The sequence below is a fragment of the Denticeps clupeoides genome, chromosome 12 (genome assembly GCF_900700375.1).
Source record: "Denticeps clupeoides chromosome 12, fDenClu1.1, whole genome shotgun sequence".
Lineage (NCBI taxonomy): Eukaryota > Metazoa > Chordata > Actinopteri > Clupeiformes > Denticipitidae > Denticeps > Denticeps clupeoides.
In genome coordinates this window covers 14,349,211-14,367,815 of record NC_041718.1, presented here as the reverse complement: position 1 = coordinate 14,367,815, position 18,605 = coordinate 14,349,211, and the positions used below count along the sequence as shown (strand labels likewise).

Sequence of the window (18,605 nt, the reverse complement as noted above, 5' to 3'; positions counted from 1 at the left end):
TGTGTCCAAACCTTTGGCCTGTACTGTATATATCATTCCTACTATTGCAAAACCACCCAAAGGCTTTAGTAATTCCATTACACGAAGAAACGCAAATGAGTTTATGGGAAATGGTGGTGAAAGTGACGTGATTGCTGTAAGATGGGACATTCTGCAGGGCCATGATGTTTCTGCAGCTTTTGTCTTGCGGAGAGGCCATCACCTCTTTGTTCTCCCTATCTTTGTCAAACGGCATTACAGCATTTAGCAGCCTTCCCCCTTAACAAAAGGTGTGAAGTGCCAGCCATGTGTTTTGATATCCCCCCGCTGTCTTCGTCTGTCCCAGACAGGAGACAACGAGGGTGTGCCAGGACAGAAACAACAAATTCTGATTGGTCTGTGACAACTTCCTAGGAGTCCAATGTATAGAGAGTGTTCACTTGTGGTCCCGGGACTTCTATTTTCTTTCCCATCGGGAGCTGAGGGGAATCTTCCCATCAGTACCTGAGTCTTTTCTGTTTACCTATTTTTCTCCTGGCTTCTCTTTCTCCGTCTCTATCTTTTGTCCTTCCTTTTCTTTTTGTTTTTCTCTGTAACATTGGTACCTTTTTTACATACAATATTCACATCTAACTGCAATAATAATTTACTGGTGTTAATAAATTTGAAATTGTTCATTTTTAACCTCTATTGTGCCATGCCTCTTTCTGCCAGGTAACATAAGGTTGAAGTGGTTTTAATGCAGTGCTTTTGTGTGTGGAGAGAGAATTTACTGTTCTCCACAGTTTTGCATTGTTATACACAGCATACATGCACACCACGAAATGTGTCTTCTGCTTTTAACCCATCACCCTTAGTGAGCAGTGGGCAGCCAGGACCGACGGCCGGGGAGCTGCCATTCACCACTGCGTAATGTGAAGGAGAAACGGGGAGCAAGTGTGCTCTGTTGAGGGAATAAATCTGCCCTTGTGGTTGCAATAGACCCTCTAATTCACTTCCCCCCATGGGGCATTAAACTGAGCGTCTCAAATTAAAGTCCACAGGCAGGTTAATGCAGTTTGAACAGAGCGCTGGACGCTGTCTCAGATGCAATGCCGGCTTCGTGCTCAGCTTAATGAATACAAGAGCGAAATGGTGCTGCGGCCATCTGTCCGCGCGTCTCTCCTCGCGGCTGTGTGTGCTAAGAATGGGCCCGTCTCCCTGCCTTTCATCCCCCCTCCATGCTGGACTGATTGATCCGTGCTGAGCACGGATGAGGGTTTTATTGAGGCTTATTGCAGTTGTGTACCATTACCCTCCTTGGGCCCAGTCAGCCACACCCACACACAGTATGGAGAACAGTATTCCATATGTGAAACGCTTATCAACCTGGTGTAATGCTGCCATGTACTGAGGACACAAAGTGTAATTAAGTGGGTGCTACGTAAAGCAGTCGTCAATTTTTTTTTTCAGTGCCAGTGGCTCTTCTCTGAGATAAATGCCGACAGGCTTGAGTCACATTGAGTAAACTCAATAAACTGTTAATAGGATAGAAACAGTCTTATGCCGAGGGTATGGCCACCTCCCCGCCATGATGTTCTGCAATTACTGAACATGAATGCAGGAATTGGGTTTCTGTGGTTCATTTGATGAATTTTTTTTTTTTCTAATTTGAACACAAAATACCTTTTTTTGTTTCATATAAGACTATGAGCAGAATAGGCAGGGTTCTTTTTATGATTATCTCAATTTAAATGTATTTACAATCAGATCTGACCCACCCACAGTGGCTGATACACATTTCACACACACACACACACACACACACAGCATGTGTTGAAGGGGCAGCATTTGCAATGTCTAGCTTTTATACTGTCCAGTTGCTGAATGTTGTTTCATAACCAGTAAATAATATTATTATATAACCGCAGGCATAAGTGCAAAGTCTTTATTCAGGCTGAACATATATGAAAACCAAAACACTTCTGAAATATAACATGAGAAAAACAAATATAGTAGGTCTCAGTAGGGTCTGACAGTGAATAGATGGGAGGGGGGCAGGTTCATCATCGTGATAAGAAAGTGAAGTCTACTGCTTTCAAACTGAAAAATAAAACATGCAATGGGATAAACAGCACACGACACCACAGGACAATATGTATACACTGGCAAATAGGTGAGGATGATCAGGGAAATCGACAGAGAGAAGAGACAAACAGGGAGCGCTGGTGGGGTGGGGTTACCAGGAGAAGCCTGGCCATAGTTCCACAGATACCGACCTCATGATCATATTCATTTGGACATTAGACAGATGTCAGATGTACGTCTGCTCCCCGGTGAAAAACAAACCTGTGCAGATGTAGACCCAGGGAATTATTTCATGTTTATATATCCTATTGTAAATTTACAGTAAACTCATGAGTCCATTGGAAGTATTATTGTGAACACAGTTGGGGTGAAAATAAGAAATTGATTCATTATACTGATCTCCATGAAATATGTATCAGAATTGGCAACACTGCTGGAGACTGTTTCATATTATTGTGCAGTAATCCTTGCGAACAGGGTCTACCACATAGTGCATCTATATCTTAACATCTTTACTTGATGAAATAGTCATTTGTGGGGTCAACAAACCAGACGCAGTATGGACACATGGTTTTGTATCCCATGCTATTTCTATGTTCATAAGAACTTCAGATCAGTAAGGAGGCCTTCTTTTTCTTCTTCTTTCTCTCTCTTTCTCTCTCTCTCTCTCTCACACACACACACACACACACATTAATTTTTTTTACAATGTAAGGGCACCTTTTTTCCAGTCCTGCCAGATGTTGCTGATGGCTGCCACACATAATCCCAAATCCGGGGTCTGGATTTAAACGCAGCCATGATGGCAACATCTGTCAGAGTCTCAGAGACAGAGGAAGTGTAGTCAAGTGAGAGGAGGAAGAGCTGCGTTGCATCTTCACACTCAAGTAACCAGAGCACAGGACCTGCAGTCAGCGGGATTTCAGCATTCAAGTGGCTTTGTAGGTGTGTAGCATTTCTAAATTGAAATCATGAAATGGTTGTGAAGGACATTAATATTTTTTTTAATATACCGAGTGCTGACATTTGTCGAAGTAGTCAACAAATTGCCAAAAGGACATTTTGTACTGTGTAACTTTTTTATGCTATTTTTATGCTTTTGACTCGCTCAAATAAAGAAAGCAGTGATTCGGAGGCCGAGGGGCTACATGATCATATCTGCATGTGGTCAAATATTTCAGAAATAGCAGGGTGCACAAGCAGCACTAATGTTCTGCGTTAGAAGAGCGGCGATGACAAAACATATCACCCCTTGGCATTATAGTCTGAACTATCAGAGCAATTTGAATAATGCCAGAGTGAACTGTTGCTGAACAGAACTACAGGATTATCAAACATTATTATGCAGAAAGGCACTGATGATGAATATAGGTATGAGTGTTGTATTAGATGCCTCTTTGTAATGTTTTGCAATGCCTGAAAGTGGGAAGAAAACATCTGCGTATCACATCTCGTCCACACGCATCAAATGGCGGGAGCTCTTTTCTCATAAATGTTCGGCTTTTTTAGCACCATCTGTTTGCTTTGGTACGAATTCATGACACTTCTGTGCAAACTAGTGTGAGTGTGCATAATCACAATGATACAATTATGTACTGTAATATGTAGCGTCCAGAGAGTATTGGATTTCTATTGCCTAGTCAGTATGGAGCATACGATGCGTTTCAGCAAAATTAAAGCTGCATAATACTAGCGTGTGGAAAATATGCAAAAACTAATTATTCCATTTGGTAAGGTCATCATTTACAACCAAAGCAATTAGATTAATCTAACAGCAGCAGTGTCACTGGCATCTGAAAAAAAATTGAGACTGTTGTATTTAGATATTGAGTTACATTTCACTTCAGCAACATCTATACATTGCAACTTTTCATTTAGTATTCACACTTATGTCGACAAAATTTGCCATGACTTAGTAGAATTAGTCATTTTTAAGCTAGCAGACTCATATATACATTGATTGACAATTGTTTAGCCAGAATGAGTCTTGTTGTGACTGTAAAAAGGCTATGGCCACATTTTAACCTGGAGCAACCTAAGCAGTTTCAGATTCTACAATGACCTTTGTCAAAAGTAGCCCCTGATCTCCACAACTGAGGGCATGATTCATCGTGACATTGCAGCCATCACAATGTAATGTTTTTGTACAAATTACACGTCAGAATGTCAGGGCTGTTCTCCTGACCTCAGAGCAAAAAGCCAGCAGGCTGTCAAAGTGGTACTCTGCAGCTGATTAATTAGAGATTTGTCATGTTTTCCTAACGGCATGCATCTGAAATGACATCGAACATCATTGTCAAATTCTCCTTAAATTATAGGAAAATATAGGAAAGGGCTTCCTTTTTTCGTACATTTCCATATGTTTGAGCTCGGATAAAATAAAGATTAAATGTACCGAGTGCTATGCTCTATTGGCAACAGAAATGAATTTGCCCCTGTCAGTAGAATGCCTATTTCAGACGTTATTTTTTTGAGTGGACAGGAGCAGAAATCCAATTTAACATTTTTTTACAGCCCCTTGAAACGTTTTGCTGTGGGAAATGAAAGTCCTTTCAGTCATGCAGGTTAAACGGGAGGACAACATTTCATCTCAGACAAAAAAAGCAAATAAGATTAAAAGATCAGGTTGGCAAGTGTGTGACAAACAGAATCATGCAAGGTCCATCTTTTTTGCAGGTTTTCATTACAAACCTGAACTTTTACCAAGTCTATTCTCATGGCTCCGACCCCCACTTACCATATTCTCAGAAGGTCTCTAAGCATATAAGGTTATTAATTCAAAAAACTAGGCTGACAATAAAACTATTTATATTGCCAGCCTAGTCATATACAAGTACTCAGAGGGCCGAAATAACATTTCTCTGGAGCAGTTGTATAACATTTAACAAGGCGGTGGTGGCCTAGCACTTGAGGAAGTGGCCCAGTAATCAGAAGGTTGCCGGTTCAAATCCCGATCCACCAAGGTGCCACTGAGGTGCCACTGAGCAAAGTACCGTCCCCACACACTGCTCCCCGGGCGCCTGTCATGGCTGCCCACTGCTCACTCAGGGTGATGGGTTAAATGCAGAGGACACAGTATAGCACAATTAATATACAATTAATATAATACTTGCCTGACTGCAGTATGGATGGCAGTCAACAATAAATAATATTACAAATAAAGTCTTTGCTTTTCTTATTATGACAGTCTTAATGGTGGAGAACTACTGAACGTATTTGTTCAGATGTATATTACATTCCAATGAATAGTGCAAGTTACTTTCAAACTTTTTTTTTTGGAAGGCCCCGTTTCTCCATGGGAAAGACAGGCAGCAAAGTGTTGAGGGAGATGTCCATGGACGGGGTCCAGCCTCCCACACAGGTAATAAAAAAGCTCATCACGTGCCACGTTCACCCATGCCAACTCATGTCTACATCCACTGTCACATGTTTCAGATACAGCCACTTTTGACTTGTTCACTCTTGTGCCGCTTGATATTGCTGTCCGGATGGCGCAGCTGGCATCTACGGCTTACATAACTCAGATCAGCAGCAATCTCTCAGAGCAGCATCATTAGTGCTATGTGTATCGTAAGGCATTAGTGCTTCACAAACATGTGCATGGTGAATATGCACAACTGGTACTGTAGACTGACATTTAATAATCCTCGTTGGTGCGTGATGAAAATATAAAATAAGCACTCGTTTCTTGAGGCAGTGAGGAAAAAAACAGTAATCCATTTTGATAAAAGTGTGACGTTGTTCCCCCAGCTTGCCATTACATAAATACATCATGTACTTTCGCCATGTAACCATGTAAGAGTGGTTGACATGCATCAAGTACAACAAACATTTCACTATTAATAGCAGCAGGCATGGCGATGTGCCCGCTGTGCCCGGTGTGACACTAATCCACGGGTATGGCCAGCGCCACCGGGCTCCCTCACCGACGCCCCAATTAATCCTGTAATGAGGTATTCCCCAAGCTTCTGCATCAGCCAGGAGTCTTTTAAAGGGCACCTGAGGGTCCTCAGTGTTCTCAAGGTGTTAATAGCTAATCCGTTGCAAAGATCTTATGTGGGCCCTGGCCTCTGGATCTCCTTAGGGAAGAGAAAGGACCAGGAATGTTTTCATCGGCCTTGCTTAAGGCCGCGATGCCGTGAGTCAAGGCGCGGGATTTTATGTAATATACCCACCCCCTCCCCAATCCAGTGCCAATTGTCATCAGCTAGACTGGAGCGTCAGGGCCAGCATTCAACATCTCCTGTCAGATCTAGTTCTTTTCACCAAGCGCAGGAAGCGATTTCCTTCCTCAGTCTGGAAGGAGAAGCCACATTGTACGGCCATGAGAGAAGTCCGCTTTGACCACCAGGGAACTGGACCAAAGTGAATTGCTTCCCAGAGATTAAGATTAAGACTTGCAGCAGTCCGATGGGTGGTTTGTGGCAGTAAATCTGGGGATTATGGCGTCACCGTGGTCCTGGGTGCTTGGAGAGGAAATTGAATAGTCAGAAGAGTGGCACTGGCGTTAGGGATTATGACACGTTGGAGGCGGACACCGTCATTTTTTGATACCTCCTTCCATTATGGAGACGAGACCGAGAGTTCTCAATGGAAAGGAATTTTTCTATAGTCCTGCTGGAGAACAAACCCGGAGAGAAGTAGGTGAGATCACTGTCTTGATTTTTCACTGTTTAAACTCCTCTGTGCTGTTGGATGCTACGGCAAACGTGCTCATTTCCATAATTTTTCTCATTCCACTCGGAAGCAATTAGTGATTTGAAATCTCCTTAACCAACTGTCAATCGACATTTCCACAGGGAAAAAGCATTTTTTTATACCTGATTAGCTCTGCTGTTTACTGTTCACTGCATTACCATAGCAAATGGGAACATGGCAAGGGTCGGATTTGCTAATGTTTTCTGCCCACTGGGGGTTGGAACAATCCTTTCGCCTCTATTGTAAAATGTTAGGGAAAGTTGGTAATCTGTTGTATTGTATCTGCATATGGAAAAAAGAGATTAATTCTAGGGGGAGAGTGAGTGGCTTGTTTGTGAAAAATTGGAACATGGAAATGGTTATAATGTTTGCTTTTGCATTGGACCATGGGACTTCCAGACATCAGATACTGACAGCTGTATGTTTCAGGCTGCCCCAGTGATTGCCATTGATGCGCTGACCAAGCCCAACAAAATGGATGTGAAATGGACCCAATTAGGTATGGTCTTCTTCCTGCTGCTGTCTGTCGTCATGACTGGATGCTTTCTTTGGCAATACCACCTACCAAAACTGCTCTCAGGTGAGTCTGCACCCTTAAGCTCTCTGTATTGAGCCAAAAAAGGTTCTTTAAGCATGTCATGAAGTACGTCCACATTAGAAATATAGTTTCCGTAAGTGGATGTTACATTATTCCTAGGGCATGCACTGAAGCACAGAGACCATGGTTGTCTGAGCAATGAACTGAGCAAACCCCCTGAGTTTGGAAATGTCTTATTATACTGTGGATGTTGCAAGCAACAAAGCAGTCTAATATTTTACATTTACGTTTTACATTTACAGCATTTATCAGAGGCCCTTATCCAGAGCGACTTAGAATCAGTATTTACAGGGTCAGCCCCCCGGAGCAACTTAGGTTTAAGTGTCTTGCTCAGGGACACAATAGTAGTAAGTGGGATTTGAACCTGGGTCTTCTGGTTCATAGGCGAGTGGGTTACCCACTAGGCTACTACCACCCTAATCAGTCTAATAGATGCAAAAACACAGTTTGAGAGCACCATTAAGCAACCTGTGTTTAAATGGGACTTTATTATGGGGGGTGACTTTACACAAGGACCAAAAATGACAAGTTTGATATGAGTTGTACAGATGGTGTCAAAATAACTGTAAACTGTATAAGCATTTATTTATATATCTATTTCACCCAAAATGTCATGCACACCTTGCTGGTTTACATTCCTTGAGGGTTTTTTTTTTATCTTCCCATTAAGTTTACAGCTCGCTGCTATGCCTTATTCTGAAGGTCCTTAATGTCTTCATTTCCTGCCACCACACCAACATTACCATACAGCACACAGCTCAATTGTCCAAGCTGACATTTCATCACAGGCCTCATTTAGCAACAATACAGTCTCTTCTGTGTCCTCTGCAGACTTGCTAATTGAAAAAAAAATGACCCATTTGAGTAATTATTCTGGCTCGTGTGAGAATTTCACACTTCCGTTATATTGTCTGTTCATACTGCACTGAAAGTCTAGTCCTGCACTGGACATAAATGGGAACGCACTGTACCTAATGATCTTAAATGCATGTAATGGCTCTCGGCAGAGACCTGACTGAAACATGTTCATAATGCATATTTACATGAAATAAAAAGGTCTGAATACCAATCTGTCTGAAAATTATAGGATATTTCGCCTTGCACTATCACTCTCGCTTATTCAGTCCGTACTCCCATACTCATTTTCGCCATCCCTGTCATCTGCCCTGGGCCTTGTACAAATGGCAGTAGATGAGTCTGCCAGTCTTTGTGGTAATACACTTCTCTATCTTTTCTGTCTTTTCTTCAGATGACATCCTGGGTAAAACCTCCAAATTAGAAAAGATGTGCCCCCGCTTCCCCGAACCTACAGCACTGGAGCACCCAATCCCCACCTTGAAAGAAGCCCTGGAGAAGGTAAGATGTTGCTAATAACTCACTTTTTGAGCTCCCATTGAACAGAGAAGCAGCAAATGTAGCAGCCCTGGCACTTTATCTGACTTCAAAAGAACTTTGAACATTTACATGTAATAATTGGACACATCCAGCACGTTCTGACTGTGGCTTTAAAAATAAAACTCAATCAGTTCTACAACACATCTTTAATATCCTATTAATGCAGATGGCCAAATAATTGGTTGTATTCAAAATGGTTGTCAGGTCATTTTTCAGTTGTCATGGTAGTAAGAAATAGATGTGCACTGTACTGGTAATTAATTAACAGGAACCAACACCAGGGCAAGTCTAGTCCATTGTGTTGTAAGTCGCTCTGGATAAGGGCGTCTGCCAAATGCCGTAAATGTAAATGTAAATGTAAATGTTAGCAATTGCACCCTGTTAATGCAGTTACTACACAGACCTGCCGTCTAACAGGTTTTAATAGTGTGAAGGTGGTCAAATCCATTACATAGTTTACAAACGGGAAACAGCATGAACCTGAAGGGTGGTAGTAGCGTAGTGGGTAACACACTCGCCTATGAACCAGAAGACCCGGGTTTGAATCCCACTTACTACCATTGTGTCCCTGAGCAAGACACTTAACCCTAAATTGCTCCAGGGGGACTGTCCCTGTAACTACTGATTGTAAGTCGCTCTGGATAAGGGCGTCTGATAAATGCTGTAAATGTAAATGTATGAACCTCATCAAACATCGTGGATCATAATTCTATTTAAAGACACCCGCTGTGTGCAAATTTGTTGCATGCATGTTAACAGAGTATGCTTTTAACTGGCATTGTCAATTTTGTTTTGTGCAGGTCGACGCAGTGTTACGGCAAATCGTCAACCCCACAAGTTTACCGGCGTTGTCAGCCATAGTTGTTTACAATGACACCGTGCTCTGGACGGGAAACTTTGGTCGGAGGAATGGGAGCGACCCTTTCTCCGGCCCACCAAATGAGTACACAATCTACAGGTGAGGGCCCTGGTCATGACAGGCAATCTTTGCTGGTGTGACTTTTGTGCTTGGGAAAGGGATTTATAACATTTGGTATGCGGTTTCTCATCGTATCAAGACTAATATGCTTCAGAGAGTATTCTGCAAAATTTTGACACAGGTTGTGACTTTTGGCCATCAGTTTGTCTAGGCTCTGAATCTCCTGGGTATCGCTGTAAAACACAGATTGCACAGTGCAGTGGACTTGTGAACGGGAGGTCGTGAGTTAAATTCCCACAATGGGCCTCTGTAGACTTCTTGAGCAAGTCCTTAAAATGTCAGCGGTCTGTGCTCTGACCCCTGCTTCCTGCAAACAAGCAAGATAATGTCACATTGGCTGCTACAGAGATTCTATTCTATTCAGCCAATCCAGCTATAATAGTTTTTACAAAATTGTTAAATAATATTTGGCAAAATAATGCCAAATAAAACAGCACTTCTTAAAAGGCTTATTTTTTGGCAGAAATATGGTGAAGAAAAATTATGTTTCGGGACATTTAGCTGTGAAGATACTTTGCTGAACGTGTTGTCAAATATATATATATATTGGCGTCTTTTTTACCTTGACTTTTGTTTGCATCCTCTTATTTGATGAATAAATGTTATGTGCACATATATGTTGTGTGTGTGTGTGTGTGTGTGTGTGTGTGTGTGTGTGTGCACGCCCATGCGAATGTTAAAGCATTTGTAAAAATGACAGTTTACAAATGTTTTAAGCGATTTAGTCATTTTTTTTATGAATGAGATTTAAGACTCGAGTGGTTGCTGGCTGATAAATGAGAATTCTCAGGAGATGTGAACCCCAGTCCTTCCTTTATCTATAAATATAATTTCCAGAATCTCTTGAGTGATGAAAAGAACAAGAACACATGGTCGCTGACCTTTTGAATTTTTATTAATCTCGCAGTTGAGCCAAAGCAAGTCTGACATTTTATCTTGGTAATGCACACAGAGACTTCGGTAACACACACCTCCGCGTGTTCTGTCAGTGAAGCTCAAAATCCACTGAGCCACTGATCCAGACGTCCTCACCAGCCTTCAGGAACTGAGTTTTGAGTTTTACAGTAGGAAGAAGAAAGCAAATCTCAACCATGACCCGCCAAAGGCTGGAAATAATATTACAATGTGCAAATGATGGAGGTAAATGTGTTTAGGCCTTTTTTCCAAAAGGCACATATATTATTTACCATCTCACCTTAATTCATCACAGCATGATGGCACTCCTTCCTGAGTTATACTGAGGCACTCAAGCTCTAGTTATATTGAAGCACTCGAGGCTCAATACCACCCATCCAAGCTAAGCTCCCATAACCTTGAATTACATGAAAATGCAATGAAATTATCAAAAACTTTTTTCAACGTAATAAGTTTCTTTTCTGCGCTGGCCTCCACCGTCTGTTCTGACTCCTTGAAGCGCAGGTTTAGAATCTTTGCAGCTATTGAATGCAGCCCTGTTAGTGAGATTCTGATGACAGCATTGTTACAGTTTCCTGCATGCAACCAGAATTTAAAGGAGTGTTCTGTGGAATAATCAGAACAGAATCAGATATTTCAGCTCGAAGCACCGGGTAATCGATTGCCTTGCTCATGCATTTGTGACAGCTCTGTCTGTAACACCATGTAAATAAATAATGTAGTAAATACATAGTACAAATAGGGGGAATTGGACTCTTTAAGTGTTACAGGGCCAGGAGGAAAATTCAGGGGCTTTCACAAACCTGTTGCCATAAACCTGTTGGAGACAAACAGGTCTTTGCCTTAGGGGCAAGGCACTTTAAAACTGTATTTTATATTTTTGGAGCCTTATCCACCACAGTAGATTCATTAGGAACCCCTCTTCTTACATTTATATGAATCATATCAGTACCATGTCATTTTGCAATAAAAAGACAATAGCTGTGTCATCTTTACATATATATATAATACTTTACCTTTAAATGCTTAAAATGATCAGGTGAACCTGCCAAGAAAGCATTGGAAAAAAAATATTAAAACATAACATATGCAAAAACATTTTATTTCATATTATCAGTGTAATAATACCCAGATCAACGATATGCAAAATAAAGGTCATGCATGCATGGCTAATGTATTAATGACTTTGTTCATTTTATACATGTGTGATTTTGGCAAAGCAAAGTTTGGGTGCAAACATTAAAAATACCCTGAAAGCAACGTTTTGAGGGGCCACTGGTGACTGAACCCTGTGATGTTTCAGTATGAATCAGAATTCTCTAAGAAGTCCTCAAAATATCATCTTTCTGACACTTTGAGGTACCTTGAACTTTCTTTAAAAAAAATGTGTGGGCCGGTCCTGCTCTCTCAGGGCATGACTGTCCTGTTCTCTCTCTCTCTACACATATATATATATATATATATAAAAAACATGAAAAGTGATGTCTCTCATCCTGACTGGTTATTTTTTGTTCTTTACACTTAACTGAGTTCATGAAATGTTCTGTAACAGCCCCAGAGAAGGGACACATGACTCTGCACTCCAGGGTGTCTTCTGGAGTCTGGTGCCTGTCACTGATAGCTCCACCTCTTGAATACAGACGACTGGGGTTCAGTTGCCCTCTGTCAGGTTGTCACTCTTCCCCTTTACGAGCTGCATTATAATCCTTTGTGATCACAGCTTATGCTGATGAGGCTTCGCCACAGTGCCAGTCAGATTGTACTACACCAAGGGGACAAACGTCACTGGAAAATAAACGTACCAGAGCACGCTGTAAAGAAATATCTTCCCATCATTAATGCAAGTAATCTCACCCCCACCCGAACCTCTACAACGCATTCGCTTACATTCGTGTGCATCTGCACTCAGCAGAAAAAATTGCTTGTAGACATATTTACTTTGCCTCTTCTCCAAGTGCGCTCTTCTCCTTCACCCGTAGAGATTCATTTTTCTTGTTCAACTCTGGTCGTGGGAGAAGGGGTCTTTGCTCTCTTTCCCAGACACCATTTGTCGTCACACGGACCATTCATTACATTTGCCACTGACAGAGTTGTCAACAGCTCTGGCAAGCAATTGATCACCCGTGCCCCCACAACAAAACAGCGTTCAAAGATCAATGCACAAACTGATCAATAACAATGCAAAACACTAAGTGACTCAGACTTTGCAGTGTCACACGCAGGCTGGGTATGAAATTAGGGTTTTCCATTTGATTTAAGATGATTGCGGTTTAAACTGTTGCCCCTTTTTAATGATTCTAGGCTTTGGTTTTTTTTGGAGAAGTAGTTGTTCATCACTTGAGCTGCTGACACAGAACAGCAGGGGGTAGTTATTAACTCATTTCTTTGCAATGCAACAGACGTATGCTGCTGAGAGTGGGAAGGAAATTTTCCAATAGTCTGTGCAGACTTTTATAATAATAACATAAGTATAATAACATATTATATCCAAATTATAATATCCATATTATATCCAGTCAACTGGTCTCATTGGAGTGAAGGTTTCAAAGTCTTTCTGCACCACAGGGCATGATTGTCTTTGAGCGACAGATGATTAGGGTGGCATGGTGGCCTACAAAATGTCTAATTAAGAGTCTAAGAAGGCATGTGACATGGAGCAAGCCCAAGGGTCTGGAATGAATATATGTAGTTCCAGTTACAGAGACCTTTGAACAACTGAACCTTAAATTTCCCTTTAGGAATAATAAAGTACCCATCTGAAAATTTACTACCTAATAATATATCATATGTCCAGTGGGATACAAATCTGAAAGATCATCAACCAGCCTACTGTTGTGTTGGGTGCCACGGCCTTCATCATTTGGTTTCTGTAGAGATGCCTTTTCTGCTGAATTCAGCTTTAATAAAATGAGAATCTGTGCTTAAAGAAGACATTTAACCCTTTGTAGAACCACAGTCACTGTTACTGTGTTAATAATATTAGGACAGATAGGACACCCTCAAAAGGCAAAGCCTGAATAAATAAGCTAAGAGTGGCTTGGGTCTGCTGTGGAGAGATGGGCTTGGTGTTTTCCAGGAGGAAAACAGGACATGATTGCCATTGAACAACTGATCGTTAGGGTGCTGTAGTTGCCTACAATTAGATGACTAGTTAACAGTGTAATATGGCATGTGGTGTGTAGGAACCACAGAAGGTTGAAATGAAAACATCTGGTTTCAGGAATCTGCGTGTACACCCCTGTTCTGGGTAGTAAAATTTGTGAATAAATGACTTTTAAAAAAAGATCATTTTTTTCATGGCCATGACACCTCACTGGTCGGCTTTTAAATTTGACAGGATTGCCAGCCTGTCAAAGATCTTCCCCACGCTGATGCTCTACAAGCTGTGGGAAGATGGAAAGGTGGCTTCCCTGGACGACCCCCTGGAGAAATATGTGGAGAATTTCAGCATTAAGAACCCTCTGGGCAGGTCGCGGAACTCGGAGCTAAAGTACGTGACGGATGGCCTGATCTTTCTGGACAGCGGAGAGGTGCAAATCCGCTCATCTGCAGTCACCCTGCGCAGGATGGCCAGCCAGCTCTCTGGTACAGTAAGGCTCTCACTATCTTTAGCAGATGAAAAGCATTCGGCTTCGCAAAACAATGAATGGGCGAGGCTCCTCTCAGAGCCGAGCTGCTAATATTTAAGAAAAATTTCTGAGCGTGTGCTCTCAGCGGCTGGATGAGTCACCGATGGACGAAATTGACAGTACATTACTCCTGCTGCCAGATCTCCTGCTGCAAGGGTGACTTCTTGAACCTAATCTTGTCTCTTCTGTTCCATTTTTAGCCTCAGAACCTGTTTATGAACGGATTGTGCCCATTTTCAGGGTTGTTTGTCTCTCTGCATTTATCAGTGCCATGCATACTGTCTGGTTTTAACATTTTCTCCATTCAAGACTTGGTTTTAATGGTACAACATTATGCCACTGTTTGTGTATTTGAACATTGTTAGGCATCTTTTTTTTTTTTTTTTTTAAAGCTTTTTCCCACAATTCCAAGTTCTTTCCTAGGAAATGTTCATTATAATGAACAATAATGACATATTTATTGTCCTAATGTATTTTAATGTTGCACACATAACACAGTGCCATGATGTACAGGAAATGCGTACCTATTATATTTCATATTGTTGTTCCCAAAAGGAGATTATGGTTTTAGACAAATGTCTGACAAATGTAGGGACTGAAGCAAATACAAAATATTATTGTCAGGCTTACCCAGAAGACTCCGAGCTACTAACCTGTTGTGGAAGGGAAAAACACAAGCTGCTGTCAATTTGCTACAAGACGATGTCCTTGTGGCGGACCCAGGAACCAAGTGAGATATTTTTTTACATTTGTCCTGATGTAATTGGATCTCTAATTCAATGTCCAAAGGTTGTCCCATCTATCGCTTATGTGTAAAATAATCTTCTGTCATTTTGGATCCAAACTGGAATACGCTACATGTCACATCTGGTATCAACAAGGTTTTTTTATCTATTATTATTATGTCCTAATAGTTGGTTTTGTTTTGTCTCTGCTATAGGTGTCACTATAGTAACCTGGCCTTCTCCTTGCTGGCACATGTTATGTCAGAGAAGGTGCTCGGCCTGGACTACCAGCGATGGGTTTCGGATAATATTCTGGATCGACTGGGGATGGAGGACACAGGATTTGACATCACTGCGGGAGTCCAGAGTCAAATGGCCGTGGGCGTGTACAGCAACGGGCAGCCAGCGCCACTTTATGACTTGGGCTGGTATCGCCCCTCTGGCCAAATGTTCTCCACGACTGCTGACCTGGCCAAGTTGGCCATGATGCTGTTGGGAGCGTACCATCGTAAGTTTTTGGAGCCGGACACTCTGAAGATCATGCTGACACCCCTCTTTCGCTGTGACAAGGACTACTTTGCCAACCGCACTGGGACACCTTGGGAAGTCAATGAACAGCTAGGCTACGAGGTGCTGCGAAAAGATGGCGACCTGGATGGGTATTCTGCCACCTTCTCCCTGGTACCACGTCTCAGACTGGGCTTGGTGGTTCTGATGGCAGGGACAAGACCACAGAATCAGGATGTGGTGACCAAAGCGTACGGCCACATCATCCCAGCAATGGAGAAGGCATTCAGAGAGGCTAAACGTGTTCTCGTCCCCCCCCCAAACCCTACACCATATGTTGGGTTCTACACCTACTCAAACATCACCTTCTACGAGATCAAAGCAGGACAGGATGACATATTGGTGATGCAGCAATTCGGCCCTCAAATCGAGGAGTTGATTCCTGAAAGGTTCCGCACAATCAAATTAAACTACCTAGTGGACAGAGTGTTCCGGGTGGTGTTTGAGAAAGAGTACCCATGCGTCCTGAAGCTGGGCAGCGCATCAGTATCGCTGGAAGCACAAGACGGTCAGCTCTTTAACTTCTATGGCTTTGACAAAAGGGGTTTGTCTCCTGGGTTTGATGCACCAGGGCTGAACACATACAATGTAGTCCGGATAGCCCGGAGACCAACGTTCAGTAACTGAACTTTGTGGATGGATTCATGAAGGGATGGCAAAATCCTGCCTTTTTGATGCCATGGTTTAGGTATCTGTAGAGGGATGTGGCAATGCAAAATGTTCTTTGAAACATAGGAGGGGTGTCTTTCAGGATGAAAATGCTCCCATCCATTGGACATTTGGATCAAGACCCTTCAGTCTTGATCCAAATAAATTCCTGTGGGAGCATTTGTTCCAAAGTCTTGCACCAAAACATCAAAACACCAAATGAGGGAAATATCCTTTGGAACAACAGTGTCCATCCTCTGTTAGTGTTCTAGAGACTAGTACCTGTGCTGAGGCATAAGGACACTGTTCCGATGCCTCCAGGCGGACCAAAACCCCACTGAGACACCTGGCTGTTTTTATTTTTATTTTTCACAGCTCTGCGTTAAACAAAGTCTTGGCCAAACTTCTGAAAGATTGGCCAGTGCAATTCAGCCTTGCAGAACGATTGTGCTATTTTAAGCTTGTTTGTGCAGTTAAGCTGTCCATCGTATTTGACTGGCTTTCCCAGGGTCTCTTGAGATGTCATGCATGTGGTATTCAGAGATTCGCCTGCATTTACCTGGACTTCAGCTTTCAGCTACAAAAGCACAGTGGATCAAACCCAACACCATTTGTTGACATAACCTCATAGTGTATTTTTGTGAGAAGTACAGTAAATTGTACCCTTAGAGTGCTACATTGCGATGCAGGGTAAATTTTTAATAATGTGACACATCAATATTTTATTGTGTTGCCACACAAAAAAAAGTCTTTGTGTTTGGAAACCACCATTCCGCCAACTGAGATTGTACAGCTTCAGTAAAAAGGTGAACCCCAGATTCCCAGCCCTCAAGGTGCAAGGAGCTAATCTCACTGTATATTTCAGCCTTGAAGTTGGATTGCTTCATTCCTAGCATAGCATTATCATTACCATACTGTATACCATTTTCATGCAACACACATGTAAACACACATATAAAGCTATGGAAATAAATAAGAGACCACTTTCTGTTTTTTTGTATTTATGGTAATCATTCCATGTCAATTATTATCAGACCATTTTCAACATGATGAGCTGCTGAATAGATGATCAGCCAAATCTCACCAAAAAAGGTTTGAGAACCAGAACCTCTTATTTCATCCAGTTTTGATTGATTATGAGGGTTAATAATTTTTATACTAATAATATACTAATAACTCTTATTAGTATATATTTTTTATTTATATGTTGTTGCTGACAAATGAAATTTATTTCAAATGTGATCAGTGGTTTATTGAACAATATAAATAAAAAAAGGTAAAAAAGTAAAATAGAAAATGTCTCTTTCATTTTTCTAGATCTGTATGTCATCCCAAGTCCCAGAACGAATGAAAAAGCATCTGAATGTACTGATTAATAAACCAAGCATGCATTTCTGAAAGATGTGTGGTTTCTGTCAGCCACAGCAAGTCATTCACGAGAGAGGAACTGGCTGCTGCTGTTTGTTCACATGACCCGAAATGCAATTAGTGTACGGAGATCACAGGTCCAAGCACATCCTCCATCTTCAAAGACGCTTTAATGTACACTGTAAATCGCCCTTGTTCCAATCACAATGATGGACACAGAGCGTGCCTTTATTCTCAAAGTCCGTAACGCACATGATCTGTATTGGCTGCTTCCTCAGCTGAGCCTCACTCTGCAGTAAACTGCGGGAGAAAGATGCTGCGTTCGAGATGACAAGACACATTTGGCGGTTCGGCTGTTGTTTATTTAAGCGTGCGTTGCGAAGCACGTCCCATGGCCCCACGAGAAGCGGCCGTGGAAACGAATTGAGTTTGGGAGCGCGGCTGGCGGAACACACCAGGAAATGCTTCTGGTGTGCAGCTGCCCTGTGTTCCCGTATCCCATGAGCCCTCTTCCTGCACTGCACTGACCCCAGGTTCTCTCATTAAGGCAGGAAGAATAACTCGACCAGCTTTGGTTTAGCGTTTATTACTCTGTGGCCTCCTGCAGACAGACATGCAGTTGATCACACCACTGAAGGACAGATTTTAACCCTGTACACCAAAAATGCACTCCACAACATTTCTGCAGAGTGAAATGAGTTTTGAGAGAAACAAGAATTTCATATGACATTAACATTCAGTGTGTCTTAATGGCATTTATTTTTCGTGTCCTGTGCTTGCCTGTCCCCAGCTGCTTGTCACACTCCAGAAAGTCCAGAATGCAGTGATGCTCAAAGCCTCCATAGGACATGAACCAGTCAGGATCTATTTTTAACAATAAGCAAACAATTCAGATCAGAAGGCAAAAGCACCAGTGAGTCACAGACTTGCCAGTAAGGGAGATCATATTAAACCCTGAAACTAACCAATTCTAATACATAACTCATGAAAACAAGATATTAACACATTACATTTCCTGCACTCACATTGTTCCAGGA

The 18,605-nt window shown here is 41.9% G+C and overlaps 1 protein-coding gene across 4 annotated transcripts; it reads left to right on the top strand.

Annotated features, from left to right (window-relative positions):
• The first annotated feature begins 2,864 nt into the window (after nucleotides 1-2,864).
• Nucleotides 2,865-17,568, top strand: lactbl1b (lactamase, beta-like 1b). Of its 4 annotated transcripts, none has more exons than XM_028998391.1 (8): nucleotides 2,865-2,991; nucleotides 5,329-5,407; nucleotides 7,174-7,324; nucleotides 8,592-8,698; nucleotides 9,538-9,695; nucleotides 13,969-14,216; nucleotides 14,885-14,990; nucleotides 15,201-17,568. In XM_028998391.1, exons 2-8 carry the CDS (start codon nucleotides 5,342-5,344, stop codon nucleotides 16,177-16,179), a joined length of 1,815 nt encoding a protein of 604 aa, XP_028854224.1. In that variant the 5' UTR covers nucleotides 2,865-2,991; nucleotides 5,329-5,341; the 3' UTR covers nucleotides 16,180-17,568. The 4 variants fall into 4 exon arrangements, with proteins under 4 accessions (XP_028854224.1, XP_028854225.1, XP_028854223.1 ...); XM_028998392.1 differs by having other exon boundaries at nucleotides 2,876-2,987; XM_028998390.1 differs by lacking the exons at nucleotides 2,865-2,991; nucleotides 5,329-5,407 and adding an exon at nucleotides 6,076-6,686.
• Nucleotides 17,569-18,605: the final 1,037 nt, after the last annotated feature.